The 25,976-nt window shown below is 32.3% G+C and overlaps 1 protein-coding gene across 2 annotated transcripts; it reads left to right on the top strand.

Moving 5' to 3' along the window:
* The first annotated feature begins 6,714 nt into the window (after positions 1-6,714).
* Positions 6,715-20,248, top strand: LOC120079903 (alpha/beta-Hydrolases superfamily protein). 2 transcript variants are annotated; one of them, XM_039034357.2, is made up of 9 exons: positions 6,715-7,007; positions 7,094-7,311; positions 7,465-7,494; positions 8,359-8,485; positions 8,580-8,726; positions 9,098-9,228; positions 9,305-9,442; positions 10,112-10,210; positions 19,794-20,248. In XM_039034357.2, exons 2-9 carry the CDS (start codon positions 7,168-7,170, stop codon positions 20,004-20,006), a joined length of 1,029 nt encoding a protein of 342 aa, XP_038890285.1. In that variant the 5' UTR covers positions 6,715-7,007; positions 7,094-7,167; the 3' UTR covers positions 20,007-20,248. The 2 variants fall into 2 exon arrangements, with proteins under 2 accessions (XP_038890285.1, XP_038890284.1); XM_039034356.2 differs by having other exon boundaries at positions 6,810-7,007; positions 7,115-7,311.
* The last annotated feature ends 5,728 nt before the right edge of the window (positions 20,249-25,976 follow it).

The following is a 25,976-nucleotide window of genomic DNA, read 5'->3' as shown; positions in this document are numbered from 1 at the left end:
AAGGATTTAATCCTCAAGTATCTTCGGAGAACAAGGGACTATATGCTTGTGTATGGAGATAAGGATTTGATCCTTACAAGATACACAGATTTTGACTTTCAGACGGATTGGGATTCTAAAAAATCCACATCAAGGTTAGTGTTTACTCTGAATGGAGGAGCTATAGTTTGGTGAAGCATCAAGCAAGGATGCATCGCAGACTCCACTATGGAAGCCAAATACATAACTACTTGTGAATCTGCTAAATAGGTTGTTTGGCTTAAGAAGTTCTTTACTGATTTAGAAGTTTTTCCAAATATGTCTTTGCCCATCACACTTTATTGTGATAACAATGGTGTTGTGGCAAACTCTAAGGAACCTAGGAGTCATCGTAGATACAAACACATTGAATGAAAATATCACTTGATTTGAGAGATTGTGCATCGAGGTGACGTGATTGTTATGAAGATTGCTTCGGAGCATAACGCTACTGATCCGTTTACAAAGGCTCTCACAACTAAATTGTTTAAGGGTCATCTAGAAAGTTTGGGTCTACGAGATATGCAACATATTGTCTAGGGCAAGTAGGAGATGTTACTGGGGTATAATGTATGCCCTAGTTTATTGTATTTTGTATTTTATTTGTATTGTACATTAGGCTCATTAAGCTTTAGAACAAGTGGGAAATTATTAGGATCGGTATCCTAAATCTTGTGTATTATCGTAATTTGTAAACTTTGTATAAACAAATTGTTATTGATAAAATAATTGTTATTTTATGAATATACACTTAATCCAATGAACTAAGATCCTAGGTTATTTTATGTAATTTAAACAAGTATGTAGAGACATATGGATGGATCTTGTTTAAGGTACACTGACTCTGACTTCCAAACTGACAAGGATTCTAGGAAATCTATGTTAGAGTCAGTGTTCATCCTTAACGGGGGAGTTATAGTTTGGAGAAGCATCAAGCAGAGATGCATAGTAGACTCCATTATAGAGGTTAAGTATGTAGCTACTTGTGAAGTTGCTAAGGAATCAGTTTGGCTCAGGAAGTTCCTTACAGATTTGGAAGTTGTTCCAAATATGGACTTGCTCGTTACATTATACTGTGACAATAGTGGGGCAGTAGCCAACTCGAAAGAACTTTGCAGCCATAAACGAGGAAAGCATATAGAGAGGAAATATTTCTTGATATGAGAGATTGTGCTGATATGAGATATTGTGCAACGAGAAGATGTGATTGTCACCAAGATCGCTTCAGAGCATAACATCGTTGATCCATTTACAAAGGCTTTCTCGGCTAAAATGTTTGAGAGTCATCTAGAGAGTCTAGGTCTGCGAGATATGTATATAGTATAATCTAAGGCAAGTGTAAGATGTGTAATGGGTATAAGGATGCCCTAGTTTATTACATTTGTATTTTTACTTTTCATGTAATGTACATTATACACTTGACATTTCCTACTTTGGATTATTTATTGTATACACATCCCATTGACTAGAGTTTTAATTCAAGTAAGAGTTGAGTTTTATGCCCTAAAACTCGTAGACAGTAAATGTAACATTTGACCGATCATTAATAAAGTGTTATCAATGTTTATTACAACAAATAGTTGTTGCTTATCTTGTATTTATCTTGCCTAAATAACCCTAATCTAATAAACTAACATTCTAGATTGTTGTATAAGTCTCAGTGTTCAAGATATAACCTAAAGGGTCTATAGTATATGGATAAGGATGATTATCTTATCTTGGTGACACTATGGATACATCCCACTTTGTATTTGATACAAATGCAATGATCCAATGCATTCGTGTAGGCGACATGTGAGTGAGTGTATCTTATGCAATGAGTTTGCATAAGACCATACCACAAAAAAAATAACCACTAGATGTAACTCCCTTGACTAATCAAATTTCTATTTTACTAGGATGACTTAGGCAACTTAGTCTTAATCCTGAGTGAGTTATGGACTCCTATTCATGAGAGATTGTCCTTTGATTTTGTGTGGGTGAGAGTGTCCAGTTTGCCGTCACAATAATCCTACCATTTTAGGGACAAGACTGAGTGGAGAGCTGGAAAAATAATTTAACGAGATGGAATTCACTTCTTCCTGACTTTAGAGCAAGTAGATAAATGTTCCCTTAAGTGGTCGATAAGAGTTTCTGTTTGATGGTTGGACCACAAACAGGATGTTCATTAGAAGAACATTGATATTTAAGGATGAGGTAACCTAGGGGTAAAATGGTAATTTAACCAAGCTGGTGTTACGAACACTCGTGAAGGACTAACTTGTTATTATTGGTCAATATTCATGGACACATAAATATATCTACAATGAGAATAGTGCAACTGTAGGTCTATAGTGGAGTGTACCCACAGTTAATAAATATTGATTAATTTGGTTAATGAGTTTAGCCAATCAATCTCATATCGTTGAAGCTTCTGATGTGTATGTCCATTAGGTCTCACTGGTAGCTCATAAAGGGTATTGAGATAATTAAAGTAATTTGAAATATTCAAATTTACTAAGGGAAATAATATAATGTATGGTGATACATTATAATATAAAATTTATATTTTAATTAAACTTTATACTCTAAATTTATTTTGAATTTGATTAAAAAATTAATTTAATAGGAGAATTAAATATTTGAAGAAGTTCAAATATTAATTTTAATATGAATAGAATCCATATTAAAACTATAGATTAAAATTAATGCACATTAGATGAATATTAAAATTATAGGTAATATGAGAGAAAAATAATCGAATGTGATTTAATTATAAGGTTAAATTAAATATGTGATATTTAATTTAATAATTAAGTGGATAATTATTTAATGATTTAATTTAGTTCAATTTAATTAATTGAATTAAAACTATGTGTTATGAGAGAGATATATATTAGAATATGATTCAAATGCACATTTAATTAAATATGAGATATTTAATTATTATTAATTAATTTAATTAAATATAATTATTTGATTTATTTTAATAAATTAGTTTTTAATTTAATTTATTTTAAAATTAAATATATTTATTATTAATCAATTAAATATATTAAATTTGATTTAATTAATTAATTAAATAAAAAATAAATTTAAATAAATTAGTTATAACAAACTCCCAACGTGGGAGTTATATGTGAGTGAGAGAGATCTTCTCCCTAACTTCCTCCTTTCTCAATTGCATCACAAAATTAGTTTTTTTTTTTCTTTTTCTCTAGCTTTTGATGAAAATTCCCTCACATTTTTCTACCTTACTAGCCCAACAGAATACTCCTAAACCATTTTTAATGGTGTTCACTTGATTTGCAGTAGAGGAACCAAGATCGTATATCTAAAAAGTTGGTGAAGCCCTGTAGAGTCATCGATGATCGTAAGGGTTACTAGATTTTATTTCCTTTGTTAATTTGTTATTAAAATTTGAAAATGATATATATTTTTTTTTTGCACTGCGCTTGAGATCTAAAAAGTGGTATTTAAGAAGTTAGATATAATTAGAGAGGTAAAATGGTAATGTCGACCCAACTATACTTGCTCGCAATTTGTGAAGAGTTGCGCTATCAGTCTTTAGTGGAGTGACTTACAGTTAATCTCATTTGGGAGAAAAATGAGAATTGAATTAATTCGGATTAATTTGAATTAATTTGAATTGTTCAAATTGATAAAGATAATTACTTATATAAAACTATATGAGATATAATTTGAGATAAAATATCAAACTTAATATGAATTTGATTCATCTTAGATAATTGAGAGAATTTGTTTTTATAATATTAAATTAAAGTATATATATAAATTAAATAAAAGTTAGTTTAGTTTAATTACATGTATTGATACCAATGGTTAGTTTCTAAAAACGTGCAACAAAAGAAAACAGGATCACAAAGCATTTTAATTCATTAATTTTGGCTTTGAAATAAGCATGTTCATGAGATATTAGGAGGGGTTCATATATACCTTTGAAGATCTTCTTCAAACTTGAAATTTAGATGTCTTATTCTTTTAGTCGTGAACTACCACTAGGACTTTCCTACTATCCTCTAAGAGCCATAGGTTGAGTTGTGGGACTCAAACCAAGCTTGAATTTCGGAATTGAGAGGAGAATGATAGGTTTATTACACAGCTTGAAGAACACTTCTTCAACTTCAAATTTCAGGAGAAAATTCAGCAATTTACATGGGCTTTTTCACTCAAAACTGATTGTTTATATTCAGGAGCTTCATGCAAATGTTGATTGCATGATATGGTTCTAGTTCCACCTTCAAATTTGAGCTAGAAATGTAGTACAAAGGTGACTAAGGAGTTAGCTTGAAACCCATAGTGGAAAAATCCAACTTTTGAGGTTTTCCAATTTTCTTTTTATTTTTCCATTTTGAAACTGATTTTCAAATAAAAAATAAAATTTCAATTTTAATTATTTTTAATTACATAAAATAGGTTGTTAATTAAAATACATATTAATTAAATGAAAACTAGTTTTATTTAATTATATGTATTTTTAATTATATAAACATTTCATTTTCTTCAAATAACTTATAAACTTTTCATTTTCTTCAATAATTTCTCTCATTATTATTTGAAATATGAAAAGAAATCTTCTTTCATCTTCCATTTGCACTATTATAAATATCCAAAATGTGTTGGAATTATATGGTATTGAAAATATTGAAGTTGTTGAAGATTTTTTGGAAAAGTTTTTTTCTTAGAACAAAATAATTCATTCTCCAAATTATTCAAAGAAGTCTACAAACTTTATACGATTCTCTACCTCGAGAATACCGAGGTCTCCACGTGGTGGCATCTATTGTTTCTAAACACTTTGCTGTGTGTTTTTTTTTTTATTGTTTGTGTTCGAAGATTTTGGAGAGGCAATCGTGAAGAGATTAGTCTTTATGGGATGTTTTTCGAATCTTTTCTTCTTCTTAATTTCTATATATATATATATATATATATATATATCTATGCTTAATTGATCATGTGTATTTTACTTCCGTCGCATATATTCTTTGCTCGTTATGTAAAATTAAAATTAGGACGTGATATTTTTCGCAATGGGTACTTGCGTATCCTTTCATTTTCAATATACCTAAGGTATATAATACTAATTTTCATAAATAATATCGTGAGCAACATTGTATGCAAAAATGTTTTCAACTTATTTAAGTATCGTTTCATCTTTTTTCTTGTCATGACATATAATTTATCAAGAACTTTATATTATCCTTATTTACTTCAAGATTTTTATGAGTGCTCATATTTAGAATTTCTTCGATAATATACATATTCTCAATTGAGTCATTGATTAACTATTTTTTTTCCGAGGATCTTTATCTTTGAAACTCATTTGTCTATCACGCTTTAAACATGTTGTAGACTCATTAGTATTGACAACTTGTTTCGTTGAGATATAACTTGGTCACTTTCTTACAACTGTAAATGTTCTGTAAATGCATCTAGCATTAATTTGCAATATTTTACAAATGAATTATCTTTTGAACTTCTGGTTCAAAGTGATCTGTATGATGATCAAAATGAGAGAATAATTATGTATTTTATTCAATTTGTTTTTTCAAATTTTCAGTAACTCCTCCCCTAATGTTGGAAAATTTGTTTCATTAATAGCAATTAAATTGTGTAGTAAATAATTCAAATTTCAGTATAGATTTTAATTACTTCATCATTGTGAAACAAGTTAAACATTTACTACATATCTTACATATGAAATATATTTGGCTTCTGGCCATAAGCTCATTAGTCACAATAACATGATCTCATATAGATCTAGAAGTTTTGCTATTCTAACATAAGCTACAAAATGTTCAACACTTATCCCAATGAATTATCAAAATTTTGGGATACAAATTCGCTAGCATTATCAAAACAAAATAATAAGTATATATGTGATCATCGACTGGATGCGCCAACAAAAATCATAAACCATGAACCTGTTCCAAAAGTAGGAAAGGTTCAATTTCAATTTTAGCTAGGAAGAGTTTGATAATTAATCACTCGAGAACACGACACCATGACAATTTATTAGATGGAATAATCTTCTAGTTCTTCAATGGATGTCAATGTATATTTTCAATAATTATTTTCACTATTGACCCAAAATGACTCATCATATCAAAGGAATTTGGATCAATGAACTCCAAGTTCATTGTTGCATATATTTCAACTAAACAAGTATGTGTGAATACAACTTAGAAGGAAAAACATATCTTTTTCTATATGCACTTCCCATAGAAGACAATAGATATAGTATATAAATATCATATATTATTCTTGTATTTGAATTTTATTTTCTTTTTCAAAATCTTTAATCAAATCTACCGGACTTAATATCATATTTGATTTTTCGTTCCAAGTATCTAAATTTTGGAAAACATATTGTCTACTTTTAAGTATAACGTGTATAAATATACTATATGCAAAACATAAATATTATTTATTCTTATTCTCGTCCAAAGATTTAAAAGAAATCCAAATGTTTTATATACAAGTCGGTCAATAAAAATAATCATTTATTCAGGAGATTCTAAGAAACTTGTAACATCCAAACAATATGATATTTAGCGGTTAAAAAGATAAATTACACTTTATTATTATTTTTTAAATCAATCCAAACGGAAACTAAATAAAAGAATTTGAACGGGAATGGATACTATTTGAAAATTAAGATAGTTAAAGGGACAAAAAATAATATTTAAAGCACTCGAAAACGACAGTGGAGAAGGAAGAGATTGAACTAAAAAACGTATGGCTGAGAGGAGAGAGTCCATGAAATAAAAACTAAAAAATAGAGAGTAAAGCAAAATGGGTAAAAGTATGAGCTCTGACTTTCCCTTTCGATTATGGTTAAACAATTCCCGAAAGCTAATCATGTCAACTCCACATGGCATTCAGATCCTCAGAACTTTTTAGATGCCGTTCCTCTCTTTTCTTCGCTACTTTTCTCTCCATACGCAACCTTCCGAAGATAGCAACAACAATTGCCAACACCCGCTCACGTAAATTTCAAAATCATTTGATCAATTTTGATGAATCCTTTTTTCGATGATTTTTCTTTTCTGTAATGTATTGCGGGTTTTGACAGGTTCTTTCTGAAATGGTGTAGAATGCATCGATAAGGGAGGTTTGAGAGGAAAGAGGAGCTTCAGGAACGCGATAATGGCGCCGAGGAAGAAATTACAAGGTGTCGATGATGAATTGCAGAAATTGCTTGATGCTAATATGGATGGCGTGGCCACCAGACGCCGAGCGCGGGAGGCGTTTAAAAATATTCAGCTCGGAGTTGATCACATTCTGTTCAAGGTATTTTGGTTTTTTGATTTTTTCTTAGCTTCATCTTCGTGTATGTTATAAGGTGTAATTCCATATGCTGTTATTTATCTTGTTTTTAGATTGTTGGAATTCTATTCGATTTTCTGTTGGATTTCAATGACTTTTATTGTTTTTCATTTTCAGACACCAAGCGACGGATTGAAGATGGAAGAGGTAATATCTAAAATTGAATGCATGTTGTTGTTTCAATTTGTTTATCATTTTGCGAAATGTTCAAGATCTAGACTTGTCTAGGGGACGTACATGAATGGTTCGAGAAGATGAAGGTCCAATATTTTTGGTTTAGGATAGAAATAACGACTTTCATGGAGAAAAAATAAAGAAAACAAGGGCATACAAAAAACCAAGAAGAAAAAAGAGAGGAAATCTCATTAATGAAAGGGACTCAAACTACACAAAATAGAGCCTATTGAATAATTGCAAAAAGAACTTGAAATTGAAGCCCAAAGGGAAACGTGGAATCCAATAGAGGACCAAACATCATTAGGATCTCTCTTCACCTCTCTAAACACCCTACTATTCCATTCCTCTCAAATCACCCACAAAATAGTATACACCCCAGCAATCTATAAAAACTGACGTTTCTCTTGAAAAGGACTCTCTGACCCGATTGAAGGTCCAAAATAAAGTTGGACGTATCTGAATTAGATTCATTATGGAGTAGTTAAAAAATTTTAAAAACCTTGATTGTTGTGTTTTGGGTTGTTTTCCAGATATATAAATAGATACTTGTAATGCGATTCATTTGGCTGTGGAAGAGAAGTTAATTGCAATACAATTTCATCTAATATTAATAGAAGTCTTCATATTGTGTCAAAAAAAAAAAAAAGATAAAAGATAAAAAGAATCATGTGCTTTGCTAAGATATTATTAACTCTTTTCTCAAGCTGCTCTGTTATATGAACCAGTCATCAATGAAAGATAAAAAGAATCATGTGCTTTGCTAAGATATTATTAACTCTTTGGAAGTCTGTGCAATTTTTTTCCAACCTAAGACGGTCAATCTTTTTGGTACAGACATATGAAGTCAACTCCAGAGGGCTGAGTATATTCTCAAAAAGTTGGATTCCAGAGACTGTCCGTCCTAAAGCAATGGTGTGTTATTGTCATGGCTATGGAGACACCTGCACATTTTTCTTTGAAGGCATGTGGCTCCTGTCAAGTAGTAGAAATGGCCTAGTTTGTCGTTTTGTATACTGTAATAGATATTGATGTTTTTTTGTGGTATCGTGTTTCAGGCATTGCAAGAAAGTTAGCATTGTCAGGATATGGCGTCTTTTCTATGGATTATCCAGGATTTGGTCTTTCAGAAGGTCTCCATGGCTTTATACCAAACTTCGACAGAATTGTAGATGACGTCATCGAACATTACTCGAAAGTGAAAGGTGTGTTAACTTACCAACTTTTGTTGTTAACTATTCTAAAAATGTTTACGGTAGTGAGTAAGCTTGAATCTTGAGGAATGATATTTTGCTTCATCCTTTAAGTTAAGATTATACTTTATCTCCTGCTGCCTAGTTAAAAAAAAGGATCCAACATATCCTCCAAGTTTTTTATTTTTATTTTTTTAAAAAAAAAGTTTTTAATTTTTAAAAGTAACAACTTTGTTTTTGTGGAAAATACCTTCGGTAGGGGTACTGCCTCGGTAAAATATTTGTTTTATGTTACTTATGTCTCAACAGAAATCATTAAAAAAATAACAGTTTTTCAATGACAATCCTTTATTAGAAATTTATTTACTTGATTCCAAGGGCAGAGAACCCGGCGTATAGTGCTCTCCCAAGCTTTCTCTTTGGGCAGTCTTTGGGGGGAGCTGTGGCTCTCAAGGTACACCTAAAACAACCTCGTTCATGGAGTGGTGCAGTTCTTGTTGCGCCAATGTGCAAGGTACCTTTCAGAAAATACTTTTTAGAATACTTTCCTTGTTGGTTAGGGCTCCAATCAACTCAAAAGTCCTTTCTAGATTGCAGATGATATGGTTCCACCATGGGCACTTGCACAAGTATTGATCGGAGTGTCTAAATTCCTTCCAAAGTACAAGTTGGTTCCACAGAAAGATTTGGCGGAGGCAGCTTTTAGGGACTTGAAGTATAGAGAACTGGTATGCCCCTTGAGCAGAATGTTTAATTGAACAAAATGGTGCTATTAAAAATAATAAATGCATTTTTTTTCATGGGGTGATTTTTCTCGGGGGTATTTGGCCCACCAACTTCATAAGTTGGTATTAAATAACTCAACTTTAATAGTAAACACTATTGAAGTTTGCACATTTATAGAAGAACTCTATCTTTTCCTCCTTCTCTATTTTGCACATTTGTCGAGTAACTCAATCTTACAACTCTACACCCCAAACACAAACTTACTAACTCTAATATATTAACTCTAGACGTCATAACTCAACTCAACCCAATACACCCCTAAAAGTACATATAATTTATTTGTCCTATTTCTAAGTGAAGTTTTTTTAATCTATGGGTTAGTAGATATTTATTATTATTTGTTTGTGGCATATTGAAGTTTGCATATTTATCGAAGAACTCTATCTTTTCCTCTTTCTCGATTTTGCACATTTATCGAGAAACTCCATCTTACAATTCTACACCTCAAACATAGACTTACTAACTCTAATAGTTTAACTCCTCAACTCAGCCCCACACACCCCCTAGAAGTTCATATAGATTTATTTGTCCTATTTCTAAGTGAAGTTTTTAATCTATATGTTAGTAGATATATTTATTATTATTTTTTTGTGGCATTTCTATGGATGCAGACAGCATATAATGTCATTGCATACAAACATAAACCACGCTTGCAGACTGCAGTAGAGATGTTGAAAACCACGCAAGAAATAGAACGCAGATTGAAAGAAGTAAGTTGTATATACTCGCAACCTTTTAATTACGATATGTTTTTTTCCCTTCTATTTGTCTCCATTGGTCTTCACCGCACATAATCTCTCTTCCTGTTTTTTCTGTTGAAGCTTTAAAATTTTAAACTCCGACTATTGACACATTCATTTCTTTAAAGTGATTATGGTCAGGCATGTATGCCTTAGCAAGGCCATATTCGTTCAGATTAATGTAAGGAACATGTATATATGTGTGTGTGCGTGCACATGTGCACCTGAGGCTAATAACTATGTTTAAGCCTCAGGCATGCGATATAATTAAACTTGTTTAAGCTGCAAGTTGGTCCGCTGCCCAAGATCTATCTATATGTTTTAGAATAGAAGTTATTATTTTCATAGGATTCTGTAAATAATCTTCCAGAATTGTGTAGTTTTCTATAATTCTTTTTTTGGATAAGGTACAATATTCATGAGACAGAATCATAAACGGAGGGGGAGGGCAACCCAACCCAGGAGATTTATTTATTTATTTGGATAAAAAAACAGGAGGCTTTTATCAAGAATAAATGAAATGATACAAGAGACTAACATTGGCCAGAAAAAAAAGGACCTAAAAACAAAGCAGCCCAAGAGGAGCCAAATCAGGATTCTTCAATCAAAACTCTTGTCTTCTTGTTTGGAAAAAAGAAAGACTAGCAACTCCAGATCAAATGGTCCTAGTCTTCAGATGCCTTCCTATTGGGAATACACTGTTGAAGCCTCCAAAAAGATGGAAGAATGCCATCTAAATCCAATCCATAACACCCCATGTAAGACCTTGTCACGCAGAATTTAACCTTTAGAAAATTTCACCTTCCATAATGTAGAGAATAACATGGAGGGAGGAAGCAAGGGATACACAAGATATTAAAGAAAGCACTACAACAGAACCCTTTTTAAGGAGCAAGGATGTACAATCTAGATTAGATACTATTCAAGTAAGGTTGTCTATAGACGTTGTTAGTTCCATAATTCGTTCTTCTATAAAGTCAGCCTGTTTCTTTCTTTTCTTTTCTTTTCTTTCTTCATTTGTTGGTTATATGAATAAATCATAAACCATGTGTGATGACCCCGGAACTCTTTTATTCCCAAACTCAAGTTGTTGAAACCAAATTATTGACCACTTGAGGACACTAAAACATTTTCCAGGCCTATCAGCTTGATGGGAAACACTCTCAAGTCCCAACTCTCACCTCATTCAAACATTTCTTGAGGGTAAGGGAAAACTTAGTCAAATACTTGGAACCAGGCATAGACAAAGGCCAGATGATCCAAAACATAATGCACAGAATGTGGTGGAATGAATCTACGATCACATTTTTGAATGTAAGACAAACAAGGGGTGTTTCCTTTCTTTCTTCACCACTACGCTCCTCATAGCAGGTTCATCTTATTTCTATGAAGGAAAACCCAATAGTGGGCTGTTTTGTACTCCCTTTGTTTGAGACCGGGACAAATAGCTAGTTCATTAACCAAAGGAGGAATAAATGGCCCAATATTCTAGAATAAAATCGATCAAGTGATCACTTACTTGAAGGATGATGTAAAAGAACTGATGTAAGAAGAATATGGTTTAATTAGGTAATTAGGCAATATTCTAAGTTAATTCCCTTTGATCCCGTAGCATTGGAGAAAATAAAGAAAGGTTGATTCAAGAAAACCAGTGGATGAGTCCTATACCCACTACGAGATTGAAACATATCCAATAATCCAACAAAATGACTACTTTGATCCCATAGTATTGGAGAGAATAAAGAAAACAACAAAAGAAATCCAACGTTCATTGGGAAAAATGACTCAACATATTGATCGATTATCAAGTCATTTGCAAGAGTTCAAGAATGGATTGATTTCATATACGGAAGAAAAAACAAAGGAATCATGTTTGGAAAATTTTCAAATAGAAAATCTTGAAGATAAATTTGAGAATAATCTTGTTGAGACCCATGTGGTTGATGGAGGTGATTGGGACAAAAATCACGTGAGCGAAGTAGAAGATAAAAAAGAAGAATTTGAAAATGTTGATTCGGAAGTAGTATGGAGCGAAGGAAAAAAAAACCAATGAAGAAGATGGAAAAGAGGTATCGAACATCGTAACTCTAAATTTGTAGGCGGAAATCAAAAAATCGACCAAGAACGACACATCGATTGCATTGGAAATCGTTTACCACAACGTCAAAGAACTTGAAGCAAAAGATGAAGAAAATGTGATTCTTGAAGGGTTTTCTTCGGAAACTAATTCTTTTGTAATTGGTCCTATGATTACAGTTTTGAATGAGCTTGATGGAAACTTCTTTTTTGGGTTTATGATTGATGGAGAAGTTCATCTTTTGGTGGCAATATTGGATTTTTTTTGTCTCGGATTTACTTCTTTAATCGGAATAATTTTGTTCAAAATGTAGGAGGTTGGTTTGCCATATGCCATTGAACGAGTTCATTTTACTTCTTGATCGTTTCATTTTTTTCTTTTTAAAACTCGAGATGGAGGGGTAGGATGATGTAAGAAGAATAGGGGTTAATTGGGTAATTAGGCAATATTCTATGTTAATTCCCTTTTTACTCCTACTTGTAATAGAACTCTATAAATATGAACATTCCCCTCTTGTATGAAACACATTATTCATTCTAATAAAAGATTTACAATCTTGGTTCTTGGAGATTTCTCTCATTTTATCATTTAGGCTACATAAGAACTTGAGAGTTGTCAGCCGAAGTTTACCGCCCAATATCTTGAAAGTTGTGATTTTTTAAGTATACTGCCCAATAGTTTGCTGTAATCTTCATGGTTTTCTTTGCCCTTTTGTTATTTCATATCATCAATTAACCAGTTAACAGCTCCTCATTAAAAAAAAAAAAGCATTCTGTAAATATCTTCCATATGTATAGGAGCTACACATTAGGAAATTTTGTATTTTTTCCATTTGATAGACAGCACAAGCTGTGAGCAAGTATAAAATTTGTATCCTCATAATGAATGAAATATTCTTCTTTTGCTCTACCACAGTTCAGAAAACTCATCTCATGATTATTGATGGTTTTGCTTGTTTATGACATACCTCTTTTAACTTTCCATGTCCGATCGAACACTCTACTCTCTAGTTTTAGGTTTTTCAACATCTTTCTTGTTTCCGTATTGGGTGCTACAAGGACTAATGTGTTGGATAGAACATGCTCGACGTAGGGAACGAAAAGATTTGAGAGTCAGAGATAGTAAGGAAAAATAGGAGGAAAAGGAATTTGAGAGAAGATTGAAAAGGATGGAGGAACCTAGAGGGTGATAGGGCATTATCTTTAAACTGAAGAGAAGGGTTATTGGGTTTTAACAAGTCATGCTTGAACAAGGTAATAGAACAACTCTTAAGTAATGACCATCATTACTTCGTTCTGATCGACTTGGCTCTTCTTGCAAATTAGAGTTTGGAATTCTATCTCGACTTGGAAGGATATACATACTCGAACCCGTTGAAATCCACTTGTTTATTTTTCCACAAATGCATATTGTCTCATTGATGCTGGAACATTTGGTATGAGCTAGAAGCTTGGGTAAATGGGTGAAAACAAATTCATATTGTCATGAACCTGATAAATAACAGATTTACACGAGTGGTTAATGTAAGTTTGGTGTACAAATTGAGCAGTATTCCTTAATATGCCACTTGGTTTTTATGTTCCGAGAGGATCTTCTACCAGATTTTTCTATTATTATTATTTTTTTGTCCACTTGGTTTTTATGTTTTGAGAGGATTTGCTACAAGATTTTTCTATTATTATTATTTTTTTAATGAATAATCGAATTTTCAAAGCCCACAAAAAAAGGAGTCAAATTGTAAAAAGAGGCTCCAACTAAGTAAAGTGAGGTGTAACTTGTAAGGATAATTACAAAAAGCTTTCTTCACTCGGGCCTAAAGTGAAATGTGGAAGCTTACAAGGGACCATGCATCGCTCGAAGTCCTCTCACGCTCTCTCAAGATTCTATTATTTCCTCCACCAACCCCACTGTAAAACTCTTAGGTTTGAGAAAGAATCAGAATACTTTATTCATTCACCAAAGATATGAATATATATAAGTGTACAAAGCATAGAAAAGGAAAATATCATAAAAGGAAAATATCACAAAATATTTACAAGAATGGAAAATCCTAATTATAGAATTATAACACTCCCCCTCAAGTTGGAGCATATATGTTAATCATGCCCAACTTGTGACATAGATAATCTATACGTCTTCCATCCAATGCTTTCATGAAGATATCTCCTATTTGTTCTCCAGTTTTCACATATCCTGTAGATACCAACCCTTGTTGAATTTTCTCATGTACAAAATGGCAATCAACTTCAATATGTTTAGTCCCTTCATGAAATACTGGATCAAACGCAATATGAAGTGCTGCTTGATTATCACACCATAACTTTGTCGGTGTGGTGATTTCAAATCCCAACTCAATAAGAAGTTCATATATCCAAATCAATTCACACACTGATTGTGCCATTGCTCTATATTCTGATTCTACACTTGAACGTGACACCACATTTTGCTTCTTACTCTTCCAAGAAATCAAATTACCACCAACAAAAATACAATACCCTTATGTTGATCTTCTGTCTTCTTTAGATCCTGCCCAATCAGCGTCTGAGAAACATTCAATATTAGTATGACCATAATCCTTATATAATAAACCACGCCCGGAAGCAGCCTTCAAATAACAAAGAATCTGTTCCAATGCAGCCCAATGATCAACTGTAGGGCATGACATGTACTGACTCACAATACTTACTGAATAGGCTATGTCGAGTCGAGTCACTGTAAGGTAATTAAGTTTACCCACTAACCTCCTATATCTTTCAGGATCTTTTAGCAATTCTCCATCTTTTGTGAGCTGTAAGTTGGGCATCATTGGGGTACTACATGGCTTAGCCCCTAGCTTTCCTGTTTCAGTCAACAAGTCAAGTACATATTTTCTCTGTGATAATAGAATTCCTTTCTTGCTTCTTATTACCTCAATTCCTAAGAAGTATTTCAACATGCTCAAATCTTTTGTATGGAATTGATTATGAAGAAAGGTCTTTAGAGACTGGATACCTGAAACATCATCACCAGTAATCACAATATCATCCACATATACAACTAACAAGATGACACCACCCTCAGATCTCTTAAAAAAGATTGAATGATCTAACCTACTCTTCCGCATTCCAAAGCTTTCAATCACCTGACTAAATTTACCAAACAAAGCTCGTGGACTCTGCTTTAATCCATACAAGGATTTACGAAGGCAACACACCGTTCCATTCTCCCCCTGAGCAACAAACCCTGGTGGTTGCTCCATATATACCTCTTCTTGAAGATCACCATGAAGAAATGCATTTTTAATATCAAGCTGATGTAAAGACCAATGATTGATTGAAGCTAATGAAATAAGCAACCTCACAGATGCCATTTTTGCTACAGGAGAAAAAGTATCAGCATAGTCAACACCATAAGTTTGTGCGTAGCCTTCCGCTACGAGGCGCGCTTTTAACTGAGATACAGAACCATCAGGATTGACTTTAACTGCAAACACCCATTTGCATCCGATAGTCTTCTTTCCTGCAGGGAGAGAAACTAAATCCCAAGTATGATTATCATCTGAGGCAGTCATCTCCTCCACCATTGTGGCACACCAACCAGGATGAGACAAAGCCTCATGAACAGTTTTAGGGATGGATACAGACTCTAAGGATGCAATGAATGAACATGTGGAAGGCGACAAATGGTTATATGAAACAAAAGAGGAAATAGGATGAGCACATGTACGTTTACCTTTACAAAGAGCAATAGGGAGATCATCACTCGTTTTTGGATCCACTGACGAAGAAGACTCTGGTACAGGGCATGGAACTGAAGGAGGTTGTCATCGAGTATAGACCTTAACGATGGGTGGAAGAGTAGAGGTAGCCATAGGTAGAGATGAATCAAGAAGAGGATCGAAGAGAGAAGTAACTGTGTAGACAAGGAAATCATCCTCTACTTCCTTATGCTCCCCCTGACTCTTATTCGGAGAGAATGATGGTGATGAAAAAAATGGGGTATGTTCAAAAAAACGTGATATCAGGAGAGACGAAATATTTATTTAGACTAAGACAATAACACCGATACCCTTTTTGGACATGGGAATAACCAAGGAAAACACATTTTAAGGACTTTGGATCCAGTTTGGTATGCTAAGGCCGAACATCCCAAACAAAGCAGGTACAACCAAATATTTTGGGTGGAATGGGAAACAAATTTTGCTTGGGGCATAAAGTACGAAAAGGTATCTCACCCTTAAGAATGGAAGACGGCATGCGATTTATTAAGAAACAAGCTGTGGAAACAGCATCATCCCAAAAGGATTTTGGAACATGCATCTGAAACATCAAAGCTCTGGCTGTCTCAAGGAGATGACGATTCTTTCGTTCTGCAACTCCATTTTGGGATGGAGTATCGACACAAGAAGATTGATGAAGAATGCCATGGGCATCTAAATAAAACTTGAGTGTATGAGAGAAATATTCCTTAGCATTATCACTCCGTAGGAGTTTAAGAGCACCACTAAACTGAGTTTGGATTTCAGCATGGAAGTTACGAAATTGAGAAAGTAACTCAGAACGACTTTTCATTAAATATAACCACGTAACACGAGAATAGTCATCGACAAATGTAACAAAATACCGAAACCCTCCTTTGGACTCAACAGGACAAGGACCCCAAACATCAGAATGGACTAATTCAAAAGGAGCACTAGCTCGTTTATTGACTCGAGGATACAAACTCAAACGATGAAATTTAGCAAACTGACATTACTCACAATATAAAGAAGACAGATGTTGAAGTTGTGGACGAAGACTCTTCAACACAGAGATAGACGGATAACCCAAATGACAATGCTCTTCAAAGGGAGACGACACACTTGAGCTTGTGATGGCCGTAGGTGTTTGTAGTTCAAAGATGTAAAGACCTCCAAATTCACGCTTTTTACCAATAGTCTGTTTCGTCATAAGATCCTGAAATAAGCAATAATCAGGAACAACAATAAAGATCACGAGTGAGTTTACTGACCGAAATCAAGTTAAACGAGAAATGTGGTAAATTTAAAACTGATGACAAAGAAATTGATTCAGTAAGATGGACGGTTCCTGATCCTAAAACAGGAGTGGAGGTTCCATAAACTATAGTGACATTAGGTGAAGAGGTAGATGTACAAAGGTTAGAGAATAAACTGGGGTTACCTGTCATATGGTCTGTAGCACTAGTGTAAATGACCCATTTTGACGTGGAGAAAAGAAGGCATTTAGAAATGTTACCTGTCTCTGCGATGGCCGTAATGGGAGTAGAAGATGATACCCTCAATGACTCTTGATACTGCTGAAATTTAGCAAACTCCTCTACAGAAATCGTAATTGACTTGTCAAGATTATCAGGAGTAGAGGCGACATGTGCAGAGGGTGATGGCATCCTCTGACTCTTATTCAGCAATTTTCTGCATTCACGCTTCGTAAGGCCAGGTTTATGACAATAATAGCAAACAATACCTCCTGGATTTGATCTTTGGTTATTTGGATGACCTTTGAAGCTATTTGATTCAACCCCCTTATTACCTCTGTAATCATTTGTGCGCCCAATTAAAGCACTGCTAGAATTAGATGATGTAACTGCTTGTGTCTTTTCAGTATGAAGTATTCGAGTGTAAGCTTCTTCCAACGAGGAGATATTTGAGCTTGACAACACTTGATCTTTGGCCATCTCATATTTAGGTGCAAGGCCTACTAAAAAACTCATGATAAACAACTTTTCACGTTGAGCCATTAGAACTTTTGGATCCGTGCTGATTGGCATCAAGGCATTGAATTCCGCGCATGTATTTTTAACCTCCATAGAGATTTTTCTCCTTGATCAGGTTGATATAGAGTCTTACAAACATCAAACACTCTATTAATATTCTCTTTCCCTGAATAAAAGAAATCCAGATATTCCAATAGTTCCTTGACTGATTCGCAGTGATTTACTAGTTCAACAATTTCACGGTCAATAGAATTCTTGATTTGTAGAAGCATCCTTGAATCGTCCCGCCACAAAATCTTCTTATTAGCATCAATCAGTGGCTCTTCTGTGATGTGATCATCCATCTCCATGCTCCTAATAAAGTGGCGGACATTTGATCTCCATGAAAAGTAGTTGGATCCATTCAACTTGTGTTCAGTTACTTTTGACACCATAGGAACAATCTCAGACATGACTACTGGTTTCTGATCAGCCATTACCTCAAAAACAATAGACACTGGACAACAGAGAATCAAACCTTAATTTACCAAAGAGATGTCTTTACAAGCAGTGAGAATATCTATATATCCCAAACAAACACACCACCAAGAAGAGTCAACCACACGGAAGAAACCCACAGAAAACGAACAAAAAAGGACGGCGCATGCGCCTACACGCCAGGTGCATGGACGGACGGCAGAGAAGAACGATCGGCCGTGAGCCTCACGCGCTGGTCAGATGGCAACCGGACTGAGGTTTTGTAGATCGGCGGCTGGGCTTCTCTTTGGACTAGGCGGTGTCGAAAAAACAGCTTCCTTTCTTTTCTTTTCTTTTTTTTTTCCCCGGCGGCGGCAGCGGTTGATGACTGCGGCGGCGGCGGTTAACGACAGAGAACGAACCGAAGACGGCGACTGTGAGCAAAAGTGTAAACTCACCTCTCCACAAAACCCTAAACGTATCACAAATGGGTTCTAAATTCTCAAACTCTAAGGTTCACAAAAACCCTAAGTTTATTTAGAGAGCTCTGATACCATGTAAAACTCTTAGGTTTGAGAAAGAATCAGAATACTTTATTCATTTACCAAAGATATGAATATATATAAGTATACAAAGCATAGAAAAGGAAAATATCACAAAATATTTACAAGAATGAAAAATCCTAATTATAGAATTATAACACCCACAAAACAACACACAACCCGACTTGTCATGAAAACCTCCCAGGGGAGATAAAGAAGAAACTCATCAACTCATAATCCCTAGGTCTGACCAATCAAACGCCAAACACCTCCATAAAAGCAGCTCCAAACTGCACAAAGCAAAATATAGTAGCAGATATCCTTTCTGTACTGGAGAGGGTTTATCTCCAACCATATCTCTCTTTCCGAAAGCAACAAAAATCGTTGTTCGGGCAATGAGTGATATTTATCCATCATTCCTTGATCAAAATAGTAAATAGTTTCAGTAAGAGTAATCATGTGATCAACTTTCACAAGATGTTTTTATGTCCCTTCAAAAGTCCAAGCACTTTTCTTACTGCTCCTATTCTCTTTATTGACCAGTTAGAGAGCCTTATTGTTGATTCCATGGTGGTTGTACATTTCTTTTAATCCTGTTTAACACTCTTGCACTTTTGATACATCAATGAAAATGCTTAGTATCTTTGTTGGAAAAAGACTATTCTATCAAAGAATGTAATACAATTTCTAATTTTCATTTAAGAATCTAATTCTGGCTTTTATTGCAAATTCAAGAACTAATTCTGTTTATTGAGATGTCTTCTAGATTTCCCTGCCATTATTAATCCTGCATGGGGAGGCTGATATTGTAACCGACCCATCCGTGAGCAAGTTGTTGTACGAGAAAGCGAGCAGTTCAGATAAGAAAATAAAACTTTACAAGGATGCATACCACTCTCTTTTAGAAGGTGAACCAGATGAAGTGATACTCGAGGTATTTGACGACATCATCTCTTGGCTGGATGAGCGCTGCAAGTAATTGTTTTGGTGACTGACTTATCGTCGTTCTTTCGTGTATGATTTGGTGAGGAAAAGGGAAGGGACAGAAAATGCCATGAAGAAGAGTTTGGAAAATTATGCTATTATGGGGCTTTGCAGCCTTAGGAAAAAACTGTCGAAGTAATGTTTTAATAAACTATGAATTGAACAGGTAGAAGCTTTGAAATTAGACATCATTATTTTTATTTAAGGCTCAATAAATCTCAATTGATTGGGGTGAAAGTTGGAGGGAATTAGTTCAAGAACCACCCTCAAGCTATTATTGATTGAAGGGTTCTTTCTTTCATAATTTGAACTTTCAATTCTTACATCTAGGATGAAGACATTATTTTATCTTTTTCACTAGCCTAAACTGAATGGTTTTATTATTTATTTTCTGTTTTTTAAACTCATTGTTTTCTACATTTTTTGTATTCAGTAATCTATTTTCAGAAATGTTTTTGCAATCCTAGTTCACTCTTTTGACATTAGAAAATGTGGTTTTCAAAAGTTTATTTATTTAATTTTTATAATTTGGTTGAGTTAAAAAAGTTATTTTGAAATGTAAAATACTAATGCCCTGTTTGGTAGTTTTTTAAAATTAAGTCTATAAATATTTCTTTCATCCTTAAATATCTTTATTTGTTATCTATATTTTTTTAATCAACATTTTCAAAAACCAAGTCAAAATTCAAAAATTAAAAAAAGTAAGCCTCGTTTGGTTACCATTCCGTTTTTTGTTTTTTAAAATTAAGCCTATTTCTTCTTGTTTTCTTACTATGGTTTGTATTTTTTTTAAGTAGAAGAGTTGAACTCTTAGCCAAATTCTAAAAATAATCGGTTTTTGAAATTTTTTTTTTAGTTTTTAAATTTTGGCTTTGTTTTTAAAAATATGGGTAAAAAATAAATAACAAATTAAGAAATTTGGATGTGAAATGAGTGTTTATAGATTTAATTTTCAAAAACAAAACACAAAAAAAAAATGATTACTAAACGGGATTGTAGTTTTCAAAAACTTGTTTTTATTTTTGGAATTTAGTTAAGAATTCAATTATTATACTTAAAAAAAGATGAAAATCATCGTTAGAAATTAAAAAAAAATAGGTTTAATTTTTTAAAACTAAAAATAAAAAATGATAACCATTTTGTTTTTGTTTTTGTTTTTAAAAATTAAGTTTATGGATATTACTTTCACCTTCAAATTTCTTCATTCATCCATGGTTTAAAAAACCAAGCTAAATTTTGAGAACTAAAAAATAAATAATAAATTAAGAAATATGAATGATATAAGTTTAATTTTTAAAAACAAAAAATAAAATGGCTTTCAAATAAAATCGAAATGATTACCAAACGAGTTTACATTTTTAAGCTTAGCCAAATGTGATAGCCGTTGACCTTGAATTGGTTGGTTGGATCGATCCAAATAAGTAGTTCAACCAAGTTGGCCCAACTCAACCCAATCTTGGTGGGCTGGGCTTGGCCTGCGCAAAATCAATTTTTTTTTTTCAAATAGAAAATAGTATGAGTTGAGATAAACTAGCTTTTATTAAGTTCAAAATTATATTCGTCTTTGTATTATCTATTACATTTGCATAATTAAATTTATCTCCCACCCGGTATAATATGATATCAAAACAAACCACTATTTTCAAAATTAGCAAATTGAGCAATGAAATTTAAAACTTTGTCGATGTTCTCTCTGATGAAGCATGAACAATGTTTCATTATTGAGTAACTTTTGCATTTTGAAAGATACTAATATGACTTTATCATTTACGTAAAAAATTCTTTGGAAATAAAGTTTGATAGAATGACCACTCACCCCGAGGTTTATGAGTTTTTTAATTTTATTTTTTTAATGAATTTTAATTTTGTTTCTTTTTTTTTTTTTTTTAATTTGTTAGTATTTTGTATTTTAAAAAAATAATAATAAAGAAAAGAAAAGAAAAGAAGAGGCAAACTACTCTTGAGAAGGCTAATGTTCTTCATTCAACGTGAAGAGGCTATTATTATAATTAAAATACTATCTTTTCATATCATTTCAAGATACATAATCTATCGTCTAATGAGAGTCATTTGGATAAAAAAAACTTACACATTTTGACCACTCAATCTCATTCAATTAAGAATATATCCCTATTTAGTTTGAATAAATTTGTTATTCGAAGAATTGAGCTTGATTTAAAATAATGTCTTTTTAAGACATCTGGCTACAATAATTTAATATCGATACGTAATGAATAACCTACTCAAAATTTTCTCACTTCATTAATGTAATAAGTTTAGCCTCAAATTCTAACACGTGCAATTTAGATGTTGTTTAATTAATCTTATTTCAAAGAAAAGATATTTAGAAAAGACTTTGCATAAAAAATGGGAGTAGATTTGATTCAAATATTATTGGGTGATATGAAATATATGTAAAGTTCCAATGTAGATGGCCAATAATTCTGAAATTTTGAATGAAGTGGTTCATCCACTTGGTTATTTTGTGGTTGTGGCTATACAAACATCTTTTTGAAAAACTTTGGTTGTCTCCTTCACCAATCTCCATCTTATATATCAAAACTTATATGATCAAATATTTTAAAGGTAAAAAAAAAAAAAAAATTGTTTTCAACCCCAAAATCTATTCAAATCTTGCACAGTTCTTTTGATATACAAAGTTGAGATTTAGATTTTCTTTTCCAATTTTCACTTTCCCCCATATTTCAATGGATAATAAAAGTTTTATTACATTTTTAACCCTCCAAAGTAGAGACAAAAAGATATACGATAAAGTCAAGTCCACATGGTTTAAGTCAACTCATTTACAAATCAAAATAAGAAGGTAATTGGAAATGCAAAGTGCCAATGTATTGTCAAGCATTTTTTTTTAAAAAAAAAAAAAAAAAAAAAAATTAAATATACAAAAACACCTTCAAATAATTAAGATAAAAATGGTTAAACTAAATTAACCACATATTTTTCACCCAAAGACTTTGACTTTAATGATAGTGAATACATTAAACTGTCTTAAGAAATCGATAATCAAAGAAACCATGTAAAGTGCAAGCAGTAGAAAAATCAACACAAAAATTTACGTAATTCGTTAATAGTATATTAGCTACATTCACGAGCATTACAAATTACAGAAATATCTCTATAAGATTAGAGAGTTTATCTATACCGAAATTCCTATTCTATAAAAAATAATGTAAAGAGGTGCTTGACTTATCATGAATAGAAATGATATGTTGAAAAGAAAGTATGAAATAGAGAAATGAGAATAGGGTTTTCTTTGATTTGACAGTTAGAAATTTGTTTTGTAGGTCCATGCAACCCCACATTATTTCTCCACCTTTGCTTCACCAAACTTCACCATTAATGATTTTTGGTATTTACACAAAAGGCCCTTTTTATATCATTTATTACCTTTTTACAAGGCAATAATTTATAGATTCTTATGAGTTTTTCTTAACGTTTATTTAGCTCGTATTTTCAAAATTACAAATTTAATATCTAAATTTTTCTTTTTTTTTTTAATATTAATAAATCTATTAAACATAAAATACACTAAAAATTAGAGTTTCATTAAAATATAAAATTCAAATTATATTCCTATCTAGTAGATGAATTCATTTTTAATTTTTTGAACGTGTTAGAGGCTTATTAAACATAAAATTAAAAGTATAGATCTATTTTGAAACTTGAAAATTCAACCGACGAAAATAGGTACAAATCCTTTTCTTTTGTGTAATCTAAATACACAAATTCCAAATATTCAATCTCTTAGGCTTCATTATTTTTTACGTCAATCTACATCAATGGCATGCATATATCAATTTTCTTTCTTTTTCTTTTTGTTAGAACTAATATATTACTCATAAAAATACTAGAGGCCAATGAGATTTATAAATTAAATTATTAGGAAGAAATGTCAAAATTAAAATAATTAGGACAAAATTAACACAAATGTAGGAGTCATATAGAAGCATCCAAGAAGAATTATATATATAATTCAATATATATATATATATTGTAAATAAGGTTAGAAATGTGTTGAATGATTGTAGAAAGTTAGTGCAACATATTTTGATATTATTTGAAATAGTTGCCGCTTCACACCTCGCTTTCCACTATGATATGCTACATCGTTTTTTCCTTTTTTTTTTCCTCTTTTTCTTCTCAAAATTATTATTTCAACTTTCGATAAGGATTATATATAATTAAATTTATCATAATCTATCGATTAAATTTTTGGATCAATCAGATAACTTTTATTTCGATATCGTATTAAATCATCAATTAATCCAAAAACTTTTGATTCCTCTTATAATAGTGTATAAAAATATCAGAATTATAAATTTTTCTGATTTTGTTATCTTAAGAAAAGAAAAATAATGCGAAAAAAAAAAAAGATAGGAAGTAGAAAAATAAGGTTGTACTAAATTACTAAAATTACAGAAACTCGAAATTCTCAATTCCATGTTTCGTAAATTATAGTAACCCTTCGATTCATCGTTTTTACTTCATATAATCATAGCTTAATTAGGTCATTTCGATTTTCTCTCATTCTCACTGATATATATCTAGAGATAAGAATTTTTCGATGAATTGCACTAGTCCATCGTATACATTAAGAGTCCATTGATAAGAAGGGGTTGGGGAAAGCTTGAACTCAGTTCCTACAGTGATGAATAGTTGTACAATTGAAATTCTTGGAGAGTGGGACATTTGTGTATTACAACGACCATTTACTATTTCGTCAAAGTTCGATCTCTCCCCCAAATGAATCGTATAACCAAGAATAAGATGAAGCATTCACCATAATAGAATAACTTGTTCCACCAACGAATAAATATTTCACAGTAACCTACTTCTTTATTGGTATATCTAGATAAGGAGCGAAATCCGAAATATTATGGAATTAGAAAAGCTCGTTATTAACAGCTTAAAAACATTTATTTGGTAATTAATGAATACAAAGACTCTCTTAAAGCCATTTATACAATAATAATAGTAATAGTAATAGTTTTGGAGTTTTGTTATGCTCTCATATATTTATAACTAAGTATGAATTGATGTGATGTCATTGTTGGTGAAAAGGATTCTAGATGGCTCTCTCTCTCTCTTTTTCCTTTTGATGGAGACCATGTTTGGTTTGTATGTATATGTTTGATCAACATCAACAATCTATTATTGAACATCTCTTTCTCAAAAATCTTATCTAATATTTTCAAGGCTTTTGTATTGGGGAAATGGGAGCCAAATAACAATCCAAACCCTAACAAGTCAAACCAAATCTTGTTGATTTCATTGACAAGCTAATGGGGTGCTTTGAAAGCTCAGTCTCTCAAAATCTTCAACACTATATATATATATATATAGTACAAATTCTAAAACAACCCTTCATTTTCTGCCCAAAACTTGAAGTTGAACAACACTTGGACTCCACATTATTTAATCACTTTTCTTTTCAACTTTCTTCTTCTTTAATGATGCTATTTCTTTGTTACACCTTGATCAGAAATTTCATAAAACCCCTTTTCAAAAGGTCAATACACAACAAAACATGTGTTTCACTTAATGGTGTTATGTGTTTGTGTGCTTTGTCTAATGAAACTTTGTTCATCAAATCAATCATTTTGCCTTTCTTTTGTTTTCTTTGTTTCTCCATATAGGTATTGTTTCTTTTGGGTATCTATTTCCATGTTTGAAAAGTTACCCAACAAAATGTTTCTTCATCTCGTTTTTTCTTGTCCGTTCTTTTTTTTTTTTTTTTTATTATTATTATTTATGAGAGAAGAGTAACATCGTGTGTGTTAGATCACTCAGTTTAATTATAATTCGAAATTGAATTTGAGTTTATTTCTATTTTTTAAATTTTAACTAATGCTATTTTTAAATTGATCTAGATGTTGAATGAAACCAATACAATATAATAATTTTTTTCGTTGGATTTTTGTACTAAGCTTAAAAGTTTTTCGAA

This window comes from Benincasa hispida, chromosome 6, assembly GCF_027475165.1.
Source record: "Benincasa hispida cultivar pf3 chromosome 6, pf3_genome.v1.1, whole genome shotgun sequence".
Lineage (NCBI taxonomy): Eukaryota > Viridiplantae > Streptophyta > Magnoliopsida > Cucurbitales > Cucurbitaceae > Benincasa > Benincasa hispida.
The sequence above is the reverse complement of the archived record's forward strand: the minus strand, read 5'-3'. Positions and strand labels throughout refer to the sequence as shown.

Bases quoted from the DNA above. Each gene is read 5' to 3' on its own strand.
- LOC120079903 (XM_039034356.2), top strand. From the start codon at position 6,893: ATGGCATTCAGATCCTCAGAACTTTTTAGATGCCGTTCCTCTCTTTTC. The intron at 7,312-7,464 runs GTATTTTGGTTT...TTTCATTTTCAG, and splicing joins TTGATCACATTCTGTTCAAG to ACACCAAGCGACGGATTGAA. The intron at 10,211-19,793 runs GTAAGTTGTATA...GATGTCTTCTAG, and splicing joins TAGAACGCAGATTGAAAGAA to ATTTCCCTGCCATTATTAAT.